Genomic DNA, 27,733 nt, shown 5'->3' on the forward strand with positions numbered 1-27,733 from the left:
GGTGCAGAACTACCATAGAGTTCAAGGGATAGATTGATGATGTCAACTGATTGACGTCACTGACTGATTTTATGAATGAGATTCTATAGATTACAAAAAGAAAAGCATAACAATCTAATAATTTATTAGAATTTGTATTTTAGATATATAAAAATCTTCAACAGTAATGCGGTGCAAAACTACCACAAAGGGGTAAATTGATAATGTGATTAATATGTTTCATAATTAAAAACATTATGCCTCCTCCTCTTCTCTCATGTTTCTTTCCTATACGCACTGTATGAGGTGTAATCAAAAAGTTTTTTTTTGGGGGGGGGACTGAATTAATATTTTGGAAACAAAGAAGGGAACCAGTCAGTAGGAAGGATCTCCTTCAAAGTAGCCTTCATGACACTGTATATGCTAATTCCAATGCATCTGCAATAACAGTTCCTGTGTTGCATTCAGAATGATTTCCTTAGTTGGAACAAATCTGCTGCTTTTCAAGATGGATTAAGCTTTGGGGGGGAACAGGATAAATCTGGTGAATATGGAAGATGGGGATAACAGCGATGGAGTGCTTTTCGAGAAAGTTCTGAATGAAAAGTGCCAAGTGTGTAAGGGCATTATCATGATGCAAACACCAATTCCCTACTTTTCACCAATTCACCTATTTTATAGTGCAATCACTATAAAACAGTTTTGTGGTATTCCCATATGGGACAAATTAATAACAAACAATGCCCCATGAGTGAAAAAATATGATAAGCAATTTGAGAATTGAGATTGTCTGGCTCTTTTGAACCTTGGAGGAAGACTGAGTCTTCTGTTGAGAGCCTTTTTTTCCAGGTCATAAGCAATACACCCACAATACAACACAAAGTGTAGTTTGGTGGCAGCACACTGACAAAACTACCGATGTATAAGAACTCATTATTCTCTGTGATCATCAGGGAGGATGTGAGGCACAAACTTGGCTGAAATGAATTGCATTTCCATATCTTGTATTAAAACTGATTCTTGTATTGAAATTGATTGATGCGTTCCATAAGAAATACCAACATCACTGTCAACTTTATGGATAGTCAAATGTTGATCACTCCTGATCAGATCACGAACATAATTGATTGAATCACTAGTTTTTGATAATGAGGTGTGGCAGAGCGAAGGGACAAATGGCCCTCTTTAAACTTTACAAACCACTGAAAAATCTTTGAACATGTAGTATCTTCTCCAAAAGCTGTTTTTAACATTTCATGAGTTACTGTTGTACTTTTCCTTTTGAACAGAATTTGAACAGAATGTGATGCAAATTTGCTGCTCAGCAAAATTACTTATTTTAAAAGGCAACAAAGCATAAAACACCTTTTATTCAACATAAGCTAATTCAGACTGACTGTAGATAAACAGGTACCCCTCTATTTACTATTGGATTTTAGGCACATTAGGACTTAAACCATATTGCACTATTGTGTATTATGCCTGTATAAGCGTATGTTCACAGACTGATCTACATGTGCAGCTGAAAAACCTGGAATAACTCATGGGAAAAAAACTGAGATCAGCTAACTACAACCTCAATTGAGGAGGACTTTAGAAATTCCTCCAGTCAGAGATGGAATCGAACTCAGACCTCTCCAAACAAGCAACAAATGGTGAAACCACTATACTGTCATGGAGGACCACATAAATGGATCTTTCGTGCATTACATGTCTAGATAAGTCATTGAACACATTACAACAAGTTGAAACTCATTATGATACTGCAATTTCAAAATACAAAGTAAGCCTCTGAACTTGAATATGGTAAACACAATCACACTTCACATTTAAAATACTCAAATTCAGCATCCAATATATTACAACAACACAATGTTTTTGACATTCCTATTAAGAAACCATTTGTTGATTTTAATTCAAATTCATTACATTTATTAACTATCAGCATTAGTGCACAAATATTATCTGTGTTCTAATTCTTTAACACAGAATTTTTTTTTTTTTATCGTTTGATGTGAGCAATACACGAAGGAACCAGTTTTTTCCTGCTTCCTTCGTGTATCATGGCCATGAGATCCAACTGGATAGTGCAGCACCATCGAGATATCCAAGCCCGAGGGGGGATTCGAACCCGCTACCTTTGGATTGCCACGCAGGCACTTTACCCGCCCGGCTAGCCCAGTCGGCAACACAGATCATATCATGTAGTCATAGTACGTTATAAGACATCCCCACTACATTTAATGTTAATGTAGTGCAAGGATCTGAATCTGCTTTAACTGATAAATTATCATGACACTGCCATGATAATTTATCATGGTCAGTTAAGATTTTTCCTTTACAAAATCACACTGCATTCCCTTGAGAAAACCATTCCTATCTAGATGACTCTATATTGCATTCTTAATCACTGCTTCCATAATTTGTCTTGCATTAAAATCAGACTGACTGGTTTGTAGTCACCCACTATAAACCAGAATTGTATTGAACTGTTAAATTTAACTTTACTCTTCAGTTAAATTTTCCAAAATAAACTAGTTTAACTAATGCAAAGGAAGGTCATTTTTAGCAATTAAAATTTATTTAATACTTACTCCTCCTTCCATTTTTCGACTTCCTGCAAAAATCTTTCCCGCCCAGTTAAATTTTCCAAAATAAACTAGTTTAACTAATGCAAAGGAAGGTCATTTTTAGCAATTAAAATTTATTTAATACTTACTCCTCCTTCCATTTTTCCACTTCCTGCAAAAATCTTTCCCGCCCAAGCTCATACTTTGTCATTTTTCTTTCATTCCACAGATGTTTCTCTATTATTACTTGTGTAGCAATTCCTGCATGATCAAAGCCAGGCACCCACAAAACTTTCTTTCCTTTCATTCGATTCCTAAAAATTATCAAATTTATTAGGAGGGGGTTTTTTTCTGTTTTTTTTCAATCCATTTCCAGAAACAAGCACAACTGTAATATTATAAATGAATTTATATAATTATAAAGGAAAGAAATAAACATTAAATTTTATGTTCTGAAAATGAAGGGAAATTAAATTTATTCTCCAATGTTATAAACCAAACGATATAAAAACTGCTATTAACTAAAATTATGATTGCCATATATATATATATATGTTCTATTAATGTAATTTAATGGCTAATTTCCAGTGATAAAGGGATCCAAGTAGATCAGATTTTGAAACAGTTGGAATGATAATTTATTTGACATTTACAGTCATTAGAGGATCTTTAATTAAAATTAAACATTAACCCTGTGATAAATCAATAACAATACTTTTATAAGATGGTTAAAACTATCTTACATTGCAGAATGATAAGCGATATATTTACTGAACGTGAGGCAGGATTCTATAACATTAAAAAATTCCAGAAAAAAAATATAAATACCAATCAAAATTCCAGGCATTTTGAGGTCCTGTGTTATCTGTATCCATTAATTAATTATACAACAGAACAAATAAATATACAGATAGCAGGTGAAGAACAAAGGCAGTAGAATAAAGTGTTAATATCACTTCAGAGACAAATGTATATATCTCGTGTTGGTGCCCACTTCATGTAATCTCTAAGAATTATTTACTCGGTGCTTATGCATGCACTCCAACAGATCATGAGAAGGTGGAAGACCTAAAGTTGTTGGGTTTTTTTTTTGACTAATCAACCATTTTGGTTATAGTGTATCAGTTTCTTTAGTTTGCTATGCATTATATCCACACTTGCATGTTTCCTCAGCCAATCTGCATGCTATGCAGGCAAAAAAAAACAAATAACTCAAGGGGAAAAAAAAGGGCCTGTTTAGTCTCTACTAAACAGGCCCTTAAGAATTTCTCTGGTCTCCAACAGGATTCAAATCCAGATTGCTCCTAATAAGTAGCAAAGTCTTCAGTCCAATAGCAAAAATCCTGGTTAAAAGCATGGATAAGTGAGAAAATGACTAGAAATGCAACCAGGACTATGGGTGGGATGGGAATAAAGCCTTTCTGCTAAATCCAACTGGCTGTTAAACACAAAAGAAATACAGTCACTAAAGTTGATAAAATGCTATGAAAAAGTGCTGCACTATGAAATAAAAAATGTTAAAAGTTTTAATACTATACATCTTACTGAAGTGCCTATGTAGAGTAGAAGAGATTGAAATTTTACTATTCATATAATGGCAATGTAAACTGCTTATTCAGTTTTAAGAGTTTTTGAATATCCTCGCTGGTAGTTCAGATAACACCCTATTGATGCCTGACACTCCACAAGTTAAAGGAAGATGAGGAAATTTTTGGCTCTCTTGCACACTCTCTACAACATGAATCTCATAAAGAGCACAGGATATAAAAAATCTGGTTTTGTGCAATTTCTTCATAACAGCAGGTATTCTAAACATGAGAGGTACTGTGTTTCAGTTTTCCAATCCGAAAAACTGAAATTCTGTATATTATCTGTAATCCCATACAGATGAAAGGCCTGGTTTGGTGGATGCTGTGTGTTTAAATTACTGTAGTTTAAAGTAATTTAATAGTTCATTTCCCATCGATGAAGGATCCAGATGATGCTGGATGTTGACATATCTAAAATGATAATTTATTTAATTGATATTTATAGTGTATCTATAACTGTACTATTTGATGAATAAACACTGAAGAAATAAATATGCAGTAAATATAAAAAAGTAAAAATAAATAGCATTTGATAAAAATAGAAGAAGGGGATGAGCTGACTTGTATTGCTTCAACTCTGTATCTAATTAAGTCAATTTACATACTGGCAGTGAGTTCTGAGGTAGTTATGAACTCGCTCTCTCTCTCTCTCTCTCTCTCTCTCTCTCTCTCTCTCTCTCTCTCTCTCTCTCACACACACACACACACACACACACACACACACACACACACACACACACACACACACACACACACACACACACACACAGAATTCCAAATATAATTGCTGCTTATTTTCCTCTTCTGTTAACTGAAGGCAGTGTCAGAGTTCTTGTTACAGATTGCTACTACAGTTACATAAAGAATTTATGTATGTTAGGGGACTCTAGAACAAATTAGTTACTAACCAAACATCTTTTCTCTATTTTGTGTGGTATGTGCATGCACATCATCTCACAAATATTAGAATAAATTGGAGAAGCTCTTTAGAATTCATGGAACAGGTCGATGTCATAGCACAGTACATGTGAGACTACCAAAAACTAAACTATTATATTTAGGTCACCAGAATAATTAAATTCATCTGAGATTCATGTGAGACTACCTTGAGATTGGTTTTGATTTTATTGGCGCATTAGCTACTAAGGCTATAATGCGCACTACCTTGAGATCATGCCTATCAGTCTTAAGACATAAAGGGACAAGATACGGTAAACAATGTCATGCTTATCATGGAATTATTAGTATTAGCCATACGATACATGGGAGGGAGCCCTAGGCTTTTGCTGCACCAGCCAAAAAAAAAAAAAATAATAAATAAATAAAAATAAGAATAAAAATAATAATAGGTAAATAATAAAATAAACTACCTATTTCATTTGATTAATAACTCAAATTATTCGAAGGTTAGGTTACAGTTCTTGCACTAGCAACAAAATTCCTAAAAGAAGTGTATTGTTTTTCCAACCTCACTAGGCTACCAAAGTCAAAGATGGCACACAGATTCAATAGTCTGTTTACAGCCCTTAAGCTCCATATGTCCCTTAATTGCCAAGGGTCACATAACGAGGTTCATCTCCCCCTTGATGCAAACATCTGCATGACTAAGATAATAAGTACAGAGACACTGGAAGACCTGTAAATACACTTGGAAGACAATCTGCCCACAAAATACAAATATAAAAGGTAAAAAGGTCTGTCTATAGAATATATACTGATGGCCTAGACTTTTGACCTTAATAAAAATTATATAAAACACTGCTCAAATCTAGTCAAAGGGAATATACTTAAACAAAAAAGCAGAAATCGCATTTGCCATCCTCCAACAAAATTACAGTCAGGCTCAGATAGAGTGACCTGATGCTGATAGCCAAAACTAAGACAAAAATAAGTTTTAAAGTTTAAATCAGGGACAACTTAAACAAAACAAACCAGGATAATGAGAACTTTGCTATATTTAGGTAATATTTGCTCTAAATATGAAAAGGAAATACTTATAAAAAATAAAGCATTTTTTAATATAGCAAAAAAAATAGTTACTTTAACATATTTGAAGAATCAGATATTAATTTCATATCATAAATATTAACTTATTATTTATAAACAGAACAATCATTTTAATCAAGGATCTCTCTCTCTCTCTAAAGACATTTCTAAATTCCAAGCTGTAATTAATCCCTTGGCCAGTTTTCAAGCACTCGTATAAAACAATACTTTAGAGAGAGAGAGAGAGAGGAACTGTAGAATCATCATTGGCTTTACAATTCTTGTTTCTATGCTAATAGGCATTAACTGGGAACTCAATTCAATCCACATTTGTGGTTTTTTTATATACTGCTAATTTTAAGTTGAAATTATTCCTTATTAATTTGGCACATAAAACCTCAATCTTTCTGTTAAATTTTGAACTTTATATTAGAGTAACATCTGTTCTGGTATTTCCAGAATGTCTGTGATTTTCTAGTCCTTAATTCTTCAGAAGCAGTATATATATATATATAATACAAAGTTCTAATTTGAGAGAATACTGTTCAAAGACTATTAGTTCAAGAAAATTGCATGAATACTTCCACTAGTAAAGAAAATATGAGATTCTTCACATGATGAGTGGGTCTTTACAGCAGTACCAGATGCAACTTGTTCCTCTTATTTACATTTATCAGAGAATTGGAAAAAATAAAGTTGTAAATTGTGGGAGAATGAAAATGATAAATATTTTTCCTTTTTAAGCTGATTCCAAGAGAGTTTAAAAATCATAAAGATTAAAAAACAAATTAATTTAATGCATACCATCGAACAATTGAATCTTGAATAGCCACAGTAAGAGCATGTCCTAAATGAAGGGTTCCAGTAATATTTGGGGGTGGAAGAACCATGCAAAAAGTAGAACTCTTGTCTTCGTCATGGAGCTAAAAATATTTTGTTAAAGGAAAATTTTTAAAAATACACAAACACACACATCTTAAAATTGATCAATAAATTTTAGAAACACCTAGTAGTTTTGCCTTTGATGATTTTGTTACATCAAAATCAATTATGGCAAACAATAAAGGAAACTACTATATAACCTAAAAATATAATTTTTAACTATAAGAAATGATGTGAATAAAGTGCAAAATAATACTTTTGTAAGCTATAGTATGTTAGAATAACTTAATGAGAGTCAAAGAAAGAAGCATAATCATGAGATGCCAAGGCAGCAAATGAAAGACTTTGGAAGAGAGGGTCAAGAGAAATAGCATAGGCCTTTTTGAATATTTTATTATTATTAATAGCCATATGGCACAAGGAAGCCAGAGGCTTAGGCTGCACCAGGAAAAAAAAAAGTTCCCAAGTTACCACTTCACTCCCAAAAAACTTCTCATGTTATTCTATCTTCGAAAAGTACTACTTAATTGTTCTTTGACTACTGAGAGAGAGAGAGAGAGAGAGAGAGAGAGAGAGAGAGAGAGAGAGAGAGAGTCAAAAGTAGAAGGGAATCACCAAAAAAGAGAAGAATGATGATATCCAACTCGAGACCCTGGGTGTGCCAAGCCCATACTCAACAGATGTTAGCCCCCGGGGTTAAATATGTCAACAATAAAGATTATGTTCTTTTATAATGGATGTATGCTTGGAGTCAGGTGAAGTCCCAACAGACCGAAAATGTGCAAATATCTATCCAATTTACTAAGATGGTTCCATAAGTAAGATGGGTAATTACAGCTTATAAGTTTAACTTCTGTGGCAGCGAAAATTATAGAATCTATGATTAAATGATGTACTGCAGGAACATCTAGTCAGGAATGGAGGTATAAGAGAAATATAGAATGGGCATGTTAACCGTTTTGAGAGTAAGTTTTTTCCTGGATCTGTGCTGGGAGTTCACATATCCAAAAATTTTTTTTACATGGATTGATTTATTTTCATGAAAAAAAAAAAGAAACATGAACAGTATTAGCATTAGTAGAAGCATACAATGCAAGAAAGCAAGCTTTATGCAGCATCAGCAAAAAAAAAAAAAAAAAACCCCTCCCATTTCACCCCCTCCATTCATCCCAAATGCCTGTCCAGCTCTACAACATCAACTTTTGCCTCTGGCAGACATACCCTGGTCCTGTTCTACCTATCCTTCTTGCATAGTATATTCCCAGCACACTCTGCCTTGGAGAGTTCCTCTGTGTTGTCTGATGCACAGGAGTGAGCTCTGTCATTCAGCTGGGCAGCTGAAAGCTTGTGGGCCCTCATATTAATTTCTTCGAGGGCATTTACCCTACTCCTCAAGCTCTCAAAATGCCCAACAAAACGCTGATAAAACGTATTTTTATCAGCATATGGAAATTAGTGGTGCCTAATTTCTTGACACCCTAGCACACACAAAGGCATCCTCCTTGGCTAGATCATGTATTAGGAACCTATAGCATTCAGTATCATCTGGGCTGAAGATCAAGAAGAGAGAACATACATAGATTGTTGCCATAGATTTGAATTTCCATAGATTATAATTTTTGGGAAGTAGGAGTGAAGGAAAGTTGTTTCAAAGAACAGAAATAGATGGGATAAACAAGGAAAAAGAAAAATTAGTTCCATGAATTTGAAGTGGACAGTGAATGGATGTTTTCTCATTGAGATGTGTTCAGATGGGTTTGGAAGGGAGGGAGAAGAGGAATTACAGATGAAAATTCAGAAGACTGGTGCCTGTGGAAGTATCTATAGCCAAGGCACATGGGAGAAACTGGATGTCCATGAATTAATCAGCCCTTCTTTGAACACAACCTTGGAGCTTCAGAGAGATTTGGGAGATACCACCCAGGATGTGGGAACAATATTCGGTAACAGGGTATATTTATCAATGATATTGATGAAGGTATATCAGGCTTAGTGTCGAAGTTTCAGATGATACAAAGGTTGGCAGGGTTGTTAATGACAGTAATGGCAGTGTGCTACTGCAACAGGATCTAGAAAATTTGGACAGATGGGCTGAGAAGTGGAAACCCAAGTTTAACATTGACGAATGCAAAGTAATGCATATGGGTTGAACATGCCCCAGAGGAACATACCAACTGTGTGATACTACGCTTAGGATGGTAGAAAATGAAAAAGACCTGGGAGTAATTGTGCAGTCAGATATGAAGTTTTCTGAGCAATGCAGTCAGGCTGCAAGATTAGATCATGGGGTTTTGTCAATGATATACAGGAATTTTGCTAGAGGGAAAAGGATTATCCTTTTGTATAAGGCAATGGGTCAGGCCATGCCTTGAGTACTGCGTACAAGTCTGGAGGCCTCATTTTAGGAAGGATGTAGATTTGCTTGCGTGTGTACAGAGAAGGGCAACAAGACTGGTGAGGGGAATGAAGGGTTCCTCTTACCAAGAGTGGCTTAAGTTCTGCAAATTGCAGCGGCTGGAGACTAGGCACCTGTGAGGTGATCTGATTGAGGTGTATAAGCCCTTGAATGGGATGAGCATGCTGAATTCTGATGGGATTCTTCCACTCAGATTACGAACCTAAGGTGGCATAAATTCAAATTGAGCAAAGACAGTTGTAGAATAGATGTGCAGAAATTTTCTCTTAGCCAGTGGGTGGTTAATTTCTGGAACAAATTTCCACCTGTCATTGTGGAAGTTGATAGCTTAAATAAAATTCAAGGAGGAACTGGACAAATGTTTAGAGGGAATGTTTGTGTGATTTTTTTTTTTTTTTGGCTGATGCTATATAAGCTCATACGCCTGCTTTCTTGCATCACATGCCTCTATTACTATTACTGTTTTGAATTTGTGGAGTATGTAACTATTTAGAAGAAAAGTAATGCTGAGAGTTTTTTGATGCAGAGGAAGCAATATTTGTAACATGATTATGCCAAGAAAGATTAGAAGTCAGGGTAATCCCTAATAGAGATAAGTGATCTTGTGTAAAAATCTGAGTGCTATCAAAGATGAGCACAGGAACAATACTCTTTTTTGTGAGAATAAGATAGAACTGAGTTTTTATAAAGATTGAAGTTAGCATAAGTTTTCTTTGCCCCATTGGGGAATTACATGGAGATCAGCATTTAAGGAATTTGTGGTTGAAATATAAAATGGCAGTTGAAATATTCACAGTACTTAGTACTATGAATATTTCAACAAACTACAATACTTGGAATTAACATAAAGTAAAAACTAATATGCTACTAACCAAATAATAGACTCAAAATGTAACATTTCAGATAAGAAATAACAACATTACATGAAAAATATTTTTTATTTCATACTATGTATATTATTAAATTACCTTTTCATATGAAGTCACATATTCTGGTTTGAAGAAGCCTTCCTTCTGCCACCACTCAAACCATCCATCTTCTACCCTGCTCGCATTATACACATTTGGAAAAGGTCCTGTTACATCTAGAATTGCAATACAAGACATGTTTTTGTCTATAAATATCACATATTTTATCTAAAAAGAACAAAAAAATTTGAATAAATATTACCCATGAAGGAAAAAAAAAAAAAGAGGTCATACAACAGTTTGTGAAAAGTAAGAGCAGTGTCCACTAGACAGTGAGGTAAGGAGTCAGTGCTTCTCTGTTATGTTTCTCTTTGATATTCAGAATCAGATACTGTATGTTTTCATTACATAGATTAGGCTGTATATGTATTAGTAGTGTATTTTTTAGGTGCATTAGCATATATGCATAAAGCACCTTTTGTATTCCCATATCTGCTGGTCCATCCATCCATCTACCTGAAATACTCAATTCCCAGTGGAGGAATTTTCACTAAATCTCACATTTGCCTCTTTTAGAAATATTGGTTGGGCCATCCAAAAATTTCCTTAAGTCTGACCATTTCAGCACTTATCATCATTATTATTATCATTTTAATTATTATTATTTTTTTTTTTTGCATATATCACATAGGCTATTCATATGCTGTACATTGTAGCTGAGGCGCCTCCGTAGCCAGGTGGGAAGGAGCAGCAGTGCGTAGCACACGCTTCTTGATTAGACCGGAGTTCGAGCCCGTCACCACCAAATACGGAGGATGCGGAAAGGTCAGGGAATGGCCACCGCATATCCCGGAGCAATATGGCCTTAGCTGCTAATGCTCCTAAAAAAAACCAAATAACAATAACAAATAACATTGTAGCTGAAGCAGTGGATACTATTCTTACTGTTGTGTGATCATTTGGAGTAATGAATGGATAATATGGATATGCAGAAAATAATATGTGCAAAAAAAAAGGAATGTTCTTAGTTCACACATTTGAAACTTGAGGAGCTGAGTTTTTTGTTATCTGTTTTCTAAATACAGTAAAATCCTGCTACAATGAATACCATATTAACTGAAATTTCGTTACAATGAAAGTATATTTTTTTCAAGTTCTGGACAACTTCCCTTAGTGTTAGTGCTAAAGTTTTTGCGTATGTGTGGTGGGGGGGGAAGTAAATCAGCTGTGTGATGATACAATCTCTGAAATGACAAATTTACAAACTGGTAGTTACTTATGATTAAAGAGGCCTGTGTGCTCTGGATTCATTATTAATATCAAATTACTGTGGTACAGAGCAAAACGGAGACAGAACAAGTTATGATAAGTTTAATAAAGGAAATAAATCGGCTGTTTTGTCAACCTTCCTCAGTTAAACTGACAGTTAAGAATGGAACATGAGGCTGTGTACTGCCAATCATGTACGTGAAGTGCATGATTAATTGTTGGATGTTGAAGCCTGTGGCTGTGATGCATGTGGACATTGCTAGCGTTTGTCATTAGTCAGAATTGTTGTTTCGATGATAGGGTGGACCCGACATCCACTGCTTCTGTTGACCGAGGTATTGGAGCATGTGATGTTCAATGACTCCAACCAGGCGCATCGTCGATAGTGGCGAGACCTATCCACAATCATGACATTGCAGTGTGGGTCAATGTCGTGGTGGGTTGCCCAAACGTGTTTGGCAATAGCTGAGTGCTCCACAACCGCTAAGCGGATTGATCTTTCGTGTTCGGAAAGGTGTTTTTCGAGCCATCTCCCAGTTTCCCCATTGTAGCAACTAGTGGAGTCACGGCAAGAGATGCGGTAGACCTATCCACTTTGTAGTAAGGTGGGGACCGGTGTTTTCACTTTAGAGATGAGGGGTCGTAACTTTCTTCTTGGGAGTTGTACACATTTTATCCCATGTGATTTTAAGACCCTAGAAACCTGTTGTGATAGGTTTGAGTAGTATGGGATAAAGGCGCTCATGGTTGAGTCATTACCTTCGTCATCCTACCGGCAGATAAAGGACATCAAACAGTCGTAACGAATCACACAGATTACGAGACAAAAGCCTTGCTGCTCTTCCAGGACACTTCTGTTTACCAACCCTTAACCGTTCCTCCCATCAAAGCCTTGGAACGATGGGAGTTGAAAGTGAACATTCTCGTCAACAGTTGGTTTAAACAGAAGAAAATAACAGAATCAACATGTAATTGCCTCCGTGCCTCCGGCTGCCAGATTCCACAATTCTACGGACTACCGAAGGTTCACAAAGAAGGTACACCGTTAAGACCCACTGTCTCCTGTTGTGGCTCACCAAGTTATGAATCAGCAAAGTTTGTTTCGGGGCTCCTTTCTCCCCTAGTAGGCAAGACCGCCAAACACAGTGTCACTTTTCACCTCCATCCCAGTAGAACTTGCCATCACATGTGCAAAGCAACTCTTGGATAACGACCAAACCCTTGGCAGCAAAACCAAACTAACACCAGACGATGTCTCATAATACGGGATTTTAATTTTCCAGGTGTCAACTGGAATTTGTGGGTTGGTCAATCACACACTATTTCCCTGTATAGCTGTTTGGTATACTCATCACAGTCATTAAGCCTATAACTCACACCTACTCTCAATTTTGTCTTCCCAGTGCTTATATTAAACTGACTCAATATTGTAGTTGTCACCCAATCAACTTTGCTTATTGGAGGCTTGAAGTGGTGAAACCCATGTTTAGTCTCTAGAGCAAAGTTTCCGGCACCCCCCCTCCCCCATACTTCTCCTTCAACCCATGCACGATACTAAGTACTATAGGTTTTGATACCTTTCGTGTTTGGGGTTTTCATTAAAAAAAAAAAAAAACTGGATGCACTGCCTTAGATTTAATATCCTAAACTAAGAGCATAACCCCTTCACCTCTCCTGTCTTGTCTGTCCTTACTGTATACATTGTACTCCCCATATTCAAATTCAGCATCACTTATGTCTGAATGACATCATGTCTGCATTTGATGACTTAATCAGTACTTCAACAAATAATTTGCCTATGCGTAAGAATCTCATTTTCCATCAGTTTTTAGTTCTCATCCGTTGCTTACCAACGGATGAGAACTAAAAACTCATATTTAAATGTATTCATCCATTTTCAGACATTGCTGATATCAATTATCTTCATACCTTACACATTAGTCGGCCTGTTATGGATGTCAATGGTGGTACAATTATAGTCACCAGACACCAGTAGTTTAAAAAGGACCACCAAAAGTGAAAATGAAGAAAACAGGAAGCAGTATGAGAACAGATTTATTAAAGTAATAATAAAAATTAAAAATCATACAAAGATTTCTTCATATAAGTTCTTTTATGTAGTAGTAGTAATAGTGGCATGTGATGCAAGAAAGCAAATGTATGAGCTTATGCAGCATCAGCCAACAAAAAAAAAAAAACAACTATAAAAAACTATATGTTACATAACATTTTCAATCATATTTAATAACAAAAAAAAAATAAATTCAAAGATACATTCATCTTAGTCTTCACATTTTTCTCATAAAGTTTTTTTTCAATTGACCTTCATCCTCCAGAAGATATGAGTGGAATGCAGCACATCTTTCATGTTATTAGCATTAGTAGAGGCATATGATGCAAGAAAGCAAGCTTATATAGCATCAGCCAAAAAAAATAATAATAAAAAAGGAGTCTTATTTTTGTACAAAATATATTTTAGTACTGTATTACTATATTTTGTACATATTGACTGGCGCTTTGCCAAATGAATGCTGAGTAGAAATCTAGTCAATAACTTTTTTTAAACTATAATTAATAAGTATAAACATTAAAGTTTGATATTGGTTATTACTTTGGAAAAGCAATGTAGTATGGTAACACCCACTTACTGATCTTGATCTTACATGTTTTAATAGCTGAGGAAGAGACAGGAATAAGACTTCTCTTACATATATTTTTTATAAGGCCAAATCAATATGGAAAGCCCTTTACATATATACTATTTGTAATTAAACAAAAAGCACTCTATGCTTTTACAAGTAGTGCCCTGAAGCAGTTGTCCCACCTCTGCCTCACCTATCAGTCCTGTTCTGGTAACTTCAATGATGCTACCAGAACAGGACTGATAGGTGAGTTCTTCCTAGCTGCTGCAGAATAAGTAGTAAAGAAACTATAACAAACCACAGCAGAAAAAATTAATTTCTTTGGTTTTGGGTCTATAAGTTTATAGACACAAAACCAAAGTGTACTGCAGCAAAAACGTTCAGCATGGATATTTTAAGATAAGTGTTCCTACTTAAGAAATGCCCAAGAAACATTCATACAAGAATTCATATGTGTATGGATATTAATGGCAATCAATCTGAATAATAAATGACTTAAATGTATATTGTTTAAATTTTCCCTATAGACCCAGACTTTTGATACCCTGAACAACTAACAAACCAATAGGTATTACTTTCAGTACAATCATCGCTTAATTATATAAGTCTTAAGTATCATTATTGTGAAATGTTATTAATAATCCATTATTTAAATGTAGCCTAGGCCAGATTTTTAGAGTATCTGATTAGCTGTGATTGATTTAAAGTTTCAGATGGGCCCATAACATGCAAAGGGTCCTTCACCTATGATGTATATGAATAAATAAGATCAAGAATACCTTTCTTCTCTCCTTCCACAACAGAAGCAGAATGATGCAAAAGTACTCTTCCCTGGAAAAAAAAAAACTTTTAATACAATAACAAAGACTATAATGAAATATAGTAAAGTGCTTAGAAAAGAGATAAGTAACATTAATTCATTTTAAAAATAAAAACAATTTAATGATACAAGCATTGGTTAATGAACAATTTTAATAAGACGTGCATTTATTCATTTTATGAAGTTCTGCAATTTTAAGACAATTTAGTGTGACATAAGCAATGGGAAAGCAAAAATGAGAGTAGGAGTGTGTTATGGGCCTAATGACTCTGAGTACAATGAACAACTACACAGAGAAATAGATGGGCCAGTAAACCAGAATGTCTTAATGGGGGATTTTAACTTACCATATATTGATGGGAATTTGTGGTTGGTCACTTGCACACTAGCAAGACTTATTTTGTGGATTTACTGGATGATTGTTTTCTACAGCAGCAGCATGTTCGAGGGGCAAACACAGGGTACTCTTAACCTGATTATTAGCAGTGATTATTTATGCATTAATAATTTGCAGATAAAGAAACTACTAGATGGCAGTGATCACAGAGTACTGATGTGGGATTTACTTAAAGACATCCGGGTAAACAGGAGTAAACAGAAGGATTTTTGCTTTTCTAGAGGTGACTACACTGATCACAGAGAGTTTTTAAATTCTATACAGTGGGACCAACTGATGATGTTACCAAGAGCAAATTCTAAATGGAAAGCATTCAAGGATTTAATCTTGGAAGCTACTAGCCTTTTCATACCAACTAAGAAATACTGTTCAAGGTTTAGGCCAAAATAGATGTCAGATGAACTAATGAGACTCATGGCAGAGAAGACAAATGCATGGGATGCATATAAATTATCAGGTGACACAGAAGCCTAAGGTAGATATAAGTCAGTCTGTAATCAAGTCACAAAAGAGGTTCGGCAAGCAAGTGAAGGCAGATTACAAGAAATCTTTGGCAAAGGATGCAAAGAAAAACAGCAAAGACTTCTTTATGTATATAAACTCCAGAAGGGGATGAATCAGGTTGGTCCACTTGATATCAATGGTTCAACCATTGATGATCCTACTCAGACAGCTGACAAACTGAACGAGTATTTTGCATCTACATTCACATGAGGAATTCTGTAAGTGGAGGAGAAGCTTATTAAACTCTAACAGGGAGCTTAAGGACTTTGTAATAACTGAGAGCAAAGTGGAGGAGAAATTGCTGTAGTTAAATATAAGAAAGGCACTTGGGGGTTGATGGGATTTATCCAGTTATATTAAAGGAGACAGCAAAGGAAGTAAGTAAACCCTTAGCCATAATTATAATGGCGTCCTTGGACTCAGGGAAGTCCTCACAGACTAGAGATGTACAAATGTATCCCCAATTCACAAAGAGGGATCAAAGGGAGACAGGAGTAATTACAGACCTATTAGTTTAACTTCTGTTCCAGGAAAATAATGGAGTCACTGGTTAAAGGAGCATTGCAGGATCATCTAGACATGAATGCAGTTATAGTTCAGACACAGCATGGGTTTGTTAAGGGGAAATCTTGTCTGACCAATTTGATTGGATACTATGACGTGGTTACAAGGGAACTAGATGCAAAAAATAATTTTGATATCACATACTTCAATTTCAGGAAAGCTTTTGATATTGTTGCACATGGAAGACTACTGTACAAATTGGAGCAGTATGGCATTAAGGGCAAATTGCTGCTATGGATAAAGGGATGTTGATTGGGAGCAGACAAGAGTGCTAATCAATGGACACTGCTCTTCGTGGACTAATGTTATTAGTGGAATCATTAATACTTCTTCCTGTCGTGTCTGGAAGAATTTACTCCTAGCAACATTGCCCTGTACTTGTTAAGTAAATCTGCAGATCTTCTCTTAATGTCATTAGTGCCAACATACAACTATATCACCTTTTGTGCCCTTAAAAGATGATATCTACTCTACAATGTCATCAACATTTGGCCCCATGGCAGATGTAACCTGGTCCTATTCTGCCTATCCTTTCTGCATAATATATTTCCCTCACAACAGAGTCACCAACAACAACTAGCTCCTGTTAGACCAATGCATTCTGCCTTGGTGTTGCCACTATGTTGCTTGATGATCAAGTGCAAGCTGTGGTATTGAAGCTGGCAGCTGAGAGCTTGATGCACCCCTCATTTTATTTCCTTCAATGGCATTCATCCTGTTATTCAAGCTGTCATAAAGGCCCATAACAATGCTGAGTTGGCACCTAATATCCTCACACTTCTTACATAGAGCACACACAAAGGTAATCTCCCTTGGAACATCACGTCCCATTCTTGATAGCTCTGCAAACATCAACCAAGCTGTACAACTAATAAGTCTGTGATTCAGAGGACAATTGCCCCCTTCAATTCTCCCCAGAACTACAGAACTCCCACTACTTGAACCCTTTTCTTTGCTTTTCTGGTCTGAAGAATGATTTTCATTCAAATTCAGTATAAAAATACTACACTAAACAAATAAATCTAATAAAACTATGTAGCAGTTATTTTATGAAGTTGACATTATTAATTATCTATAATTAAAATTTGAATGTTTTTATCGATACACCATTTCAGAGTAGTAATACTACCATGCTACCAAGTTTGCATTATTATGTATTAGGCTATACCATTATGCTTGATGATTATAAGTTAATTATTATATATAACAAAATTATCCAACTCGTGCCAGCCTAGGTGATTCGAACTTTAGAGCTACCTATTTACCACAATTAAAAATTTGAATTATTTTCCTTTCTTTTTCATTTCTTTCTCTCTTCATTATAATAATATTCCAATGAAGAAATAGAGTAAAATTCTGCTGTGTTGAATCTAGCTTACCATACAAAAAAAAAAAATCATTCTTTTTGACCTCCAGATTGCACTAATAATATACAATGAAATGTCACTAAAATAGGAACCACCTAACTAATACTGAGTTAGGTTTCCATGGGCTTACAGAACAGCTTACACACATTGTGGCACAGATGTTTCGAGGTGCTTAAAGGAATCTGGAGGTTTGATTTGCCATGTTATCTTAATAACATCCAATAACAGTCCCACATTGGAGAGTGGCAGATCTACACTGCCACATCTGGTAGCCTGTTCAACCTCATTCCATAGATCTTCAACAAGGTAAGTCAAGAAAATTTGGTGGGATGAGGAATTGTAGAAGGGTTAGCAAATACTTCATCTTCTATTCCCTGTACACATCTGGTTGATGCATTTTCCTGCTGGAAGACACCACTATCAGGAAGCACAGAAATTTTAATGTGAGTATTTGTTCAACAGTGATAGGATAGGTCTCCTCTGTAAAACATCCTTGCACACATATCAAAGGGCCTAGGGTATTCCAGGAAAACATTCTCCAGACTGGCATCAGCTTGTCCACAACATGCACTCCCCACACTGTGCATGTGGGATCCATCACCTCTTGTTATCATTGCCATATACTTACCCTTCAACCCACATAATACAAAATGAAATGTGGTTCATCTCAACATTGCTCCTTATAGTCATCTGTCAAATGCAGTGTTCAAAGCAATAAGTGAGACAGATATCCATGACATGCAGCCAGGAGGGGATGTCAATACTCTATTAACCCCTTCAGTATAATGAATAATCCTGCTGCAAAGTGCTCTTGACTATCCCATATTGTACCCACCGTGACTTTTGTTTGCTTACATGAGCTGCTACAATGATTTCTTACACTGTTTATCTACTATCGGTTTTGCACCATGTGTCTGTAGAAACCCATTGTTTTTACCTTTGTTTGCCATCCCTGGCAGGTTGAGAAGAGCTCACTAGATGCACTATCTTCAAGATAGACACACGTTCCATCTTGCACCAAGAACTTCCTAATTCTTCCTAATTCCTAATTCATTTCACAAATATACGTGGTCTTAATTCTAATCTCAACGATGTCCATTTCCACTTGCAGTCTGCCAAACCCCATGTACTTTTTCTGACAGAATCTCAGTTATCGGTTGATTCAGTTACTGCTCATCTCAGATGCCCAAATTATTCGCTGTATGGTTCCTTTCATCTCAAAGGTGGTACCTGTGCATATGTCCGTTCTGATATTCCCTGTCAGAGACTTGGCAATTTGGAATCTCCTCTCTTTGATCTTCTCTGGCTTAAAATCTCTCTACCCCATTGTGTCAAATTCATCTGTTGTCTCTACCGTTCTCCCAACTCCACTAATCACTTGGAGCTCTTTGACTTCCTCTCTTTGCAACTTGACTTTTTCCAGTCCAACTTTCCTAACAGTGAGGTAATTTTCCTTGGTGATTTTAACGTTCATAACTCCAGCTGGCTTCCGTTTTCTAGTCACACCGACCCAGCAGGTCGAGATGCTGAGGCTTTTGCAATTACTAATGACCTTGCACAGATTGTTCATTTACCTACAAGAATACCGGACAATCCTAATCATACAGCCAATACGCTTGATCTTTTTCTCACAAACAACCCTTCTAAGTACACGGTCGAAGTTAGAGGTCCTTTAGGCACTTCAGATCACAACTTGGTGATTGTCTCTTCTCTCATGGAACCCTTATCTCATGACTATTCCCAACCTCATGTTGTTTGGCATTACAAGAATGCAAAATGGGATGACCTGCGAGACTTCTTTTCCTTGGTCGGATTACTGTTTCAAAACTTCTGATGTCAACATTTGCTCAGATCGTGTCAGTGAAATTATTCTTGCAGAAATGGAATCCTTTATCCCACACTCCACTTTAAAATCTCGTCCTTTATCTAAACCTTGGTTTTCCAATAAATGTGCTAAGGCTGTTCAAGAGAAGAATGTTGCATATTGTAATTGGCTTGTTTCTAATTCTTCAGTTTCATTTTCTGCCTACACCAAAGCTCACAACAATTGTAAAGCAGTTATTAATCAGTCCAAACTAGAGTTTGAACAAGCTAAGAGTAGAAAACTTGCTTCTTGCCCTAATGGTAGCCGAGCATTCTGGTCTCTTGCCAAAGCTATTGGCTGCAACTTTTGCCCATCTCTGCTCCCACCTCTGTCCAAACCAGATGGTTCTGTTGTCACTTCAGCCAAGAATAAAGCTGACCTGCTAGCATCCCATTTTTCTTCCAGCTCATGTATTAATGATCTTGGTAAAACACCTCCCACCATTCCCAACACGCTCCATTCAATGCCTCCTGTGGTCTTCCGTCAAAAGGATATCAGAAGGATTTTGATGAATCTTGATGCTAAGAAAGCTCCAGGTCCCGATGCTATTTCTCCACTTGTTCTCAAAACCTATGCTCCTGAAATTACTCCTATTCTTTGCCGCCTTTTTTCACTTTCTTATTCCAAAGGTGTTTTTCCTTCTGCTTGGAAATTTGCTCATATCCAGCCAGTTTCTAAAAAGGGTGACAAATCCCTCCCATCCAATTATCGTCCCATTGCAATTACTTCTACTCTTTCTAAAGTAATGGAGAAATCAATTAACAGCCAACTCTTAAACTACCTAGAAACCTTCCGTCTGATCAACGATCGCCAGTATGGATTCCGTCAGTGTCGATCCACTGGTGATATTCTGGCTTATGTTACCCATTTATGGACTAATTCAATGGAAAGGTTTGGTGAAACACAAGTAGTTGCTCTTGACATCTCAAAGGCTTTCGATCGTGTTTGGCATAAAGGTCTTCTAAACAAGCTTCCATCTTATGGTTTGCCAACTGTTTTTAGTAATTTGGTTATCCAGTTTTCTCTCTGTTCGCTCACTGAGGGTGATGGTAGATGGCTCTCTGTCTTCTAACTTCTACACTAATGCCGGTGTCCCCTAAGGTTCAGTTCTTTCCCCCACTCTTTTCCTCTTGTATATTAATGACTTTCTTCCATTGACTGGAAATCCTATCCATAGTTTTGCCGATGATAGCACGTTGCATTCCACTTTCCATTTTGAGAAACCTTGTCCTGCTCAATCAGCTTCAACTTCTCGAAAATCTGCTACCAATTTCTTAAATGCTGATCTTCAGGTAATTCTCCAGTGGGGCAATGACAACTTAGTTGATTTCAACCCTTCTAAAACTCAGTCTTGTCTTATATCTCGCAAAAAAGGATTCTTCTGCTCCTATACTTATCTTTAGTGACACTCCGATTTCTAGGCAAAATGATATATCTGTTTTGGGGATTACTCTGACTTCTAATCTCTCTCTTGGCACAAGCACATTACAAATATTGCTTCCTCTGCATCTAAAAAACTTGGTTTTCTCTTTTGCTCTCAGCGTTACTTTTCTTCCAAACAGCTGCTCACTCTGTATAAATCGCAAATCCGCCCTGCCATGGAATATTGTTCCCACATCTGGGGTGGTGCCCCACAAACCTCTCTCAGGCTTCTAGATTCCATTCAGAAGAGGGAAGTTAGGTTAATTAATGACTCTTCTCTAACAGTCTCTCTCTACTCGCTGTCTCATAGATATACTGTTTCTGCTGCATGCCTTTTCTACAGATACTTCCATGGGCACTGTTCTTCTGAATTGGCTTCTATAATTCCCGCTCTCTCTTTCAAAACAGTCCGAACACGTGCCGCCACCAGCCAACATCCATTTACTGTCCAACTTCAAACCCTCAGAACCAACTTTTCATCTTCCTCATTTATTCATTCAACTGCTGTTTACTGGAACAACCTTCCTTCATACGTATTTCCTGAAAATTGCAATCTACAGAAGTTCAAGTCCAATGTCAACAAATATCTTCTTTCGTCTTCTCAACCTCCAACCCAAGCACGGTACTAAGTACTATAGGTTCTAATACCTGTCGTGTTTGGGGTTCACATAAAAAAAAAAAAAGAAAAAAAAAAGAAACATCACTGAAAATCCATCATACTATGGCTTCTACCCATGGTCTTTATGTGCAACAAAATGCACACATTGACTGTTTTCACTCAGCTGAGTTTTCATTCTGAAGGTGCAGTCTACTTGCATCCATTAGGGTAGCATTTCCCAAACTTTTTTAGTCAGGGAACACTTTTCATCTCATAACATATTTACGGAACACAAGTTTAGTGAAAGCCAAAGTACTTCCCTAATATTTTATTACAAAATACTAATAATTAACAAAAAAAATTTATACCAGGAAGTGAATTTAGTTGTGATATCGGTTTGCTTCCCCCCTCCCTCAACCCGCGTACTCCAGGCTAAATTGCATACAAATGGCATATTAGATCACTGTATTGCTACTTTTTTGTAGATGTCATTACTTCTACGAATACTTCTCTATGCAAAAGCCTGCCAAAATAAAGTGTTCTGAAGTCTATTTGATTATTAGTCTATGCCAGTATATTAATAACCGAAAAAAAAAAAAAAAAAAAAAAAAAATGTTAAAAATCATAATGATACAAAAGTGGTGTATGCTACAAATTTGCAAATTTTTTAAAATTTAATTTTATTTTTTAATTAATTAACTTAATAATTAATTATTAAATTAATAATTAATTTAATTATTAATTACAATTTTTCATGGAATGCTTGTTCACATCTCGCAGAACATAGTTTGGGAAATGCTGCATTAGGGTAGAGAGAGAGAGATAGATGGTCCTACTTCAACACAGACAACTCTTGGTTTACAAATGGGTTCCGTTCCAAGACTTTGTTCATCATACGTTTTGTTCGTTATGTGTATCTTACATTCCTGAGCTTTTATGATACATATCATATTAAAGCCATTTTAAAGCATTAAAACCATGTACTAAACATCAAATGGTCTATACAATACATTTTATTATATTGTATATGATATGGTTTATCATATACAATATGTAACGTAAAATAAATTAGGAAAAGAATAAAAAAATAAGATATCGTACTTGTTAATTTTTATTAAAAACAATGAGTTACAAAACAGAAATAAAGAAAATGAGTACTATCATAATGTACATACATATGTATTCAACTTTTACTTGTCAATATCTTCAGAGTTAATTATTTTCTACCCTAAGTGACACTAGGTGCAGATGAGGTAGATGGAAAGACGTCTGATAATGAAAAAACAGCTGGGTTTTCCACTTTTTTAAAATATGTTTTTATAGAAGATTGCACAATTAGTTTCTTTTTTTATTCAAAAATCTCACTGACATTTATGACATGCGTTTATGACATGCTAGACAGTCATAAACGCCTCTTTTCACTTTTGCAATTCTTTCCATATTTGCATCGTCTTCGAAAAACTGACAATCCTTCAGAAATTGATTTAGAGCTGCAGCCATTTTCTGCCTTGTAAATGTTCTGGGATGTTATGGAATATCAAGTTCTTCTGTTACTTCAGAATTTAGATGTCTATTTCAATTATTTCATTGGTTGTTAATTCCTCAAAATGCGAGACCTTTAAAAACTCTCACAATAGTCACGTCAAGGTCATTTTATTACCCAGTTCAACAATTTCTTCAGTCACAGGTTCTATAGGCTCCTCAAAATCACTTAAATTATTCACAAACTGTGGACACAAGTTTTTCCACACACCACTTAAGTTCATTTCCTTCACATCTTCCCAAGCACCAGCAATGTTTTGCAATGCCATTATAAATATTGTATGCCTTCCAGAAATCTCTTAAGTTCTCCTCTCTGTCTATAAAAGCAATGGCTTGAGATAAGGTCTGCCTTGGGTAATATGCCTTAAAGGAGGCTTGGGCCATCGGCTGAACAATAGAGGTCACATTAGGAGACAAAAAAACAATCTTAATTTTATCATTGAAATCAGCTATGTAGGATGGATGGCCAGGGGCATTATCAAGCAGTAATAAAATTTTGAAGGATAAATTTTTAGACGCACAATACCTTTTTATTTCCCCCACAAAATAGTTTTTAAACGAGTGTTCAAACAGTTGGAAGGGTGAAATGGGAGAGTTTTTTTTTTTTTTTTTTTTGGCTGATGCTGCATAAGCTTGCTTTCTTGCATCACATGCCACTACTAATGCTAGTTCCGTTGTCATCCAAGCCTTCCTATTAGATTTCCAGATAACAAGAAGGGATGACTTCACCATTCCTTTTATAGCCCTTGGGTTTCTAATAAATACACAAGCAAAAGTTTAAGTTTATAATCACTGACTGCATTACCACCAAGTAAAAGAGTTGGCCGCCTTCTTTTGCAACTTTATGTCCAGATGTACATTTTTACTCTCTAGAAATGTTCTGGAAGGCATTTTTTTCCAGAAAAGCCATTTCATCAACATTGAACACTTGATGAGAACCATAACCACCTTCTACTATTATTTTTTCTAGCACCTTTGGGAATTCACTTGCAGCTTGAGTATCTGCACTCGCCAATTCACCGTGAAGTCTTAAATTGTGCAAGTTAACCCTCATTTTAAAAAGTGAAAATCACCCAGAGCTAGCTGAAAAACAGTCATTTGCATATTCAGGTCCAGCTCTTTTCTTTGCAGCATGGCATGTAAACCAATGAAGTTTAACACTGACAAATGTAAAATACTGCATATGGGAAGCATTAACCCCAGAGTAACATATCAACTGTGTAGTACTACACTGACAGAGGTCTGTGCACAAATGGCATATTTGATCACTCCATTGCTACTTTTTCGTAGATGTCATTACCTCTATGAATACTTCTCTATGCAAAAGCCCGCAAAAATAAAGTGTTCTGCGGTCTGTTTGATTATTAGTCTATGCCAGTATATTAATAACCAAAAAAAAACAATAATGTTAAAAATTATAATGATACAAAAGTGGTGTACACTACAAATTTGCAAAATTTTTTAATTTAATTTTATTTTCTTAAGTGAAAAGGACCTGGGGATAATTGTGCAGGCAGATATTAATTTTTCTGAGTAGTGCAGATGGTCAGCAAGAGTAGCTCATGGTGTCTTGTCAATGACATAAAGGAATTTTTCTAGCAGGGATGAGGTGATTATCCCCTTGTATAAGGCAATGGTCAGGCCACACCTTGAGTACTGTATACAGGTCTGGAGGCCTCAGTTTAAGAAGGAAGCTGTTGGAACGAGTACAGAGAAGGGCAACAAGATTAATGAATGGAATAAAGGGTTGCTCTTACGAAGAAAGGCTTAAGTTTTGCAAATTATAGTGTCTGGAGACAAGGCACCTGCAAAGTGATCTGATTGAGGTGTATAAAGCCTTGAATGGTTTGAGCATGCTCAATGCCGATGGGATTCTTCCTCTTGCTCAGAATAATCACCTGAGAGGGCATAAATTCAAATTGAGGAAAGACAGCTGTAGGATAGATGTGCGGAAGCTTGCCTTTAGCCAGTGGGTAGATGATTGGTGGAACAGACTTCCATTTTTTGTTATGGAAGTTAATAGCCTAAATAAATTTAAAGCTGAGCTGGACAGGTATTTGGAATGAATGGAGGGGTGAAATCGGAGCTTTTTTTTTTTTTTTTTTTTTTTGGCTGATGCTATATAAGCTTGCTTTCTTGCATCATGTGCCCTTGCTACTGCTAATGTTTTTTTTACTGGCTAGATTAGTTTTATTAACCAAGAACAGTTCAATATAATTATCATATAATAATTTTCTGATAATTATTGTAATAAATACCTTTTTTAAAAGTTTATTTACTTAAATCTTACAATTATGTTCACTATATGTTTGGCATTTTGTTTTATAAGGAATTCTATCGATTGGCAATGTTAAGAAATTTTGAATTAATTGTGACGTTCGTTATAACGAATGTTCATAAATCTAACATTCATAAATTGAGAGTTGCCTGTACAGTAAATATTTTACATGCCATCTTGAAAATTTCTACCAAATTTTGGCCAAAAATAGTTTTCATTAACCATTTCAGGAGTACATATAGGGAAGAATATATATAAATTATGGTTTCAAGGTGTTGTTTAATGACAATGGTAAAATTAAAGAACAATCCATAAGGGGGGGGGGGCACATTTAATATAATTTCAGTAAAATGTAGAAACTGCAACTGTAGGATTATAGTTAAATTATATGAACTAAGCTAATTCTGTCTTTGCATGTAAGTATTTTTTGGAAAACTTTATTATGCCACATTTTCTGTTCAGACATCGCTGTTAACTTTTTCAGCAATACACAGGGTGATTCAGCCCGAATAGTAATATTTTTGGAGGTTACAGTATCGATTATTGTGAGTAAAAAAATTCATATAAACATGTGTCCAACTCTCAATGGATACGGAGATGCAGCTGTTTGAAACTGGCATGGACAAAGCCATTATGAGAGGTCTTAAAGAATGATAAATGACTTATTGTTTGCATTTATTGACTTTTTGAATGATACAAAACACAAATAATTGACAAATTTTTTACAGTTCTCAATAAATGTTCGAAAATCCCACTGCCAACCTCAATGCACTTTGCAACTTTTTGGTAATATGACGTGTTGTTCTTCTGGGGTAATCTTGGCATTCCTTTATGAGGGCAGCAGTATCAAAATGCAAGCAATTCGTCTCTTGTATTCACCTTTTCTTTGTATACTGCACTTTTCATCCATCCCCACAAACAAAAATCTAATGGAGTGAGGTCTGGAGACCTCGGTGGCCAATGAGTTCGATTCAGATATTGTATCACCAGATGGGTATGATGTGCAGGAGCTCGGTCATGCTGAAAATACATACCAATCCTTGTAGCCAAGGAAACATCCTCCAATAGTAGTGGAAGTTCACTTTGCAGAAATTCTAGGTAAATGGACCAGGTAAGATGATTTTGTAACGCAACAGGCCCAATCAACTGATTGTCAACAACACCCCACCACAGGTTTACAGAGAAGTGATGTTGAAAATTTGTTTCTACAGTGGCACATGGATTTTCGTCTGACCACCTATGAGAGTTACGGGTGTTGTTGATACCATCATGGGTGAAAGTAGCTTTATCACCGAACAGTATTAATGGAATTAATAGACAATTAGCATTTATCCACCGAAAAAATTCCAATTGCAGGGCATTGTCTTCTGGTTGAAGAAGTTTGCGCCCACTGTATGTGAAATGGATACAAGCCGTGCTCACGTAATGTTCGCCATACTCTTGTCTATGGAACACCGATGTGCATAAAAATTCTTCATGTGCTAATAGTAGGAATACATTCAAATGACACAAGAATGTGTTCTATTTCATCAATTCTTCTGAACATTTGCATGTTCAGAAGAAATATGAGTGCTGGGAACTGTACCGGTCTCAAGCAGTTTAGCATAAACACTAGTAATTACTCTTGAATCTGTTATTTTGCAGTTAGGAAACCATCAACAGTATTCGCTACAAGCAGCAGTAGCACTTCCACTACAAAAATCATACACAAACACCATATTGGTATATTCAGCATGTGTGAAGATGTGCGGCATTCTTAACAACACTTCTAACACCAAACAGCATCAGGTTATAACTGCTTCTTGGTCACATCTGATTCAGGGTGCTATGCATACCAGTTTCAAACAGCTGTATCTCCATATCCGTTGAGAATTGGACACATGTTTATATGAACTTTTTTACTCAGAATAATCGATACTATAACCTCCCAAAATATTTACTATTCCTCCTGAATCACCCTGCATACACAAATCTATGTTTTTCTTGCGTGGGATTGGCACTAAGTGATGAGAGAGAGAGAGACCAGACTAACTCAACACATTACACTGGCAACCCACATGAAGTGGGTGTACTGCCTTTAGCAGCCATGCAGGCTTCAAACCACAGTCCAATCAAACACATGCTATACAGTTTCAT

The 27,733-nt window shown here is 36.0% G+C and overlaps 1 protein-coding gene across 2 annotated transcripts in view; it reads right to left on the bottom strand.

Annotated features, from left to right (window-relative positions):
• The window catches only part of LOC150083876 (valine--tRNA ligase-like), a 180,018-nt gene that overhangs the window by 149,782 nt on the left and 2,503 nt on the right, over positions 1-27,733 (bottom strand). For both annotated transcript variants that reach the window (XM_090374919.1, XM_090374918.1), the window contains exons 2-5: positions 15,021-15,072; positions 10,391-10,506; positions 6,929-7,047; positions 2,699-2,863 (exon numbers count right to left, since the gene is read on the bottom strand). In XM_090374919.1, the coding sequence (XP_090231045.1) occupies positions 2,699-2,863; positions 6,929-7,047; positions 10,391-10,506; positions 15,021-15,072 (452 nt within the window). The remainder of the gene's footprint in view (positions 1-2,698; positions 2,864-6,928; positions 7,048-10,390; positions 10,507-15,020; positions 15,073-27,733) is intronic.

This window comes from Mastigoproctus giganteus, chromosome 6 (assembly GCF_048544385.1).
Source record: "Mastigoproctus giganteus isolate SK-2022 chromosome 6, ASM4854438v1, whole genome shotgun sequence".
Lineage (NCBI taxonomy): Eukaryota > Metazoa > Arthropoda > Arachnida > Uropygi > Thelyphonidae > Mastigoproctus > Mastigoproctus giganteus.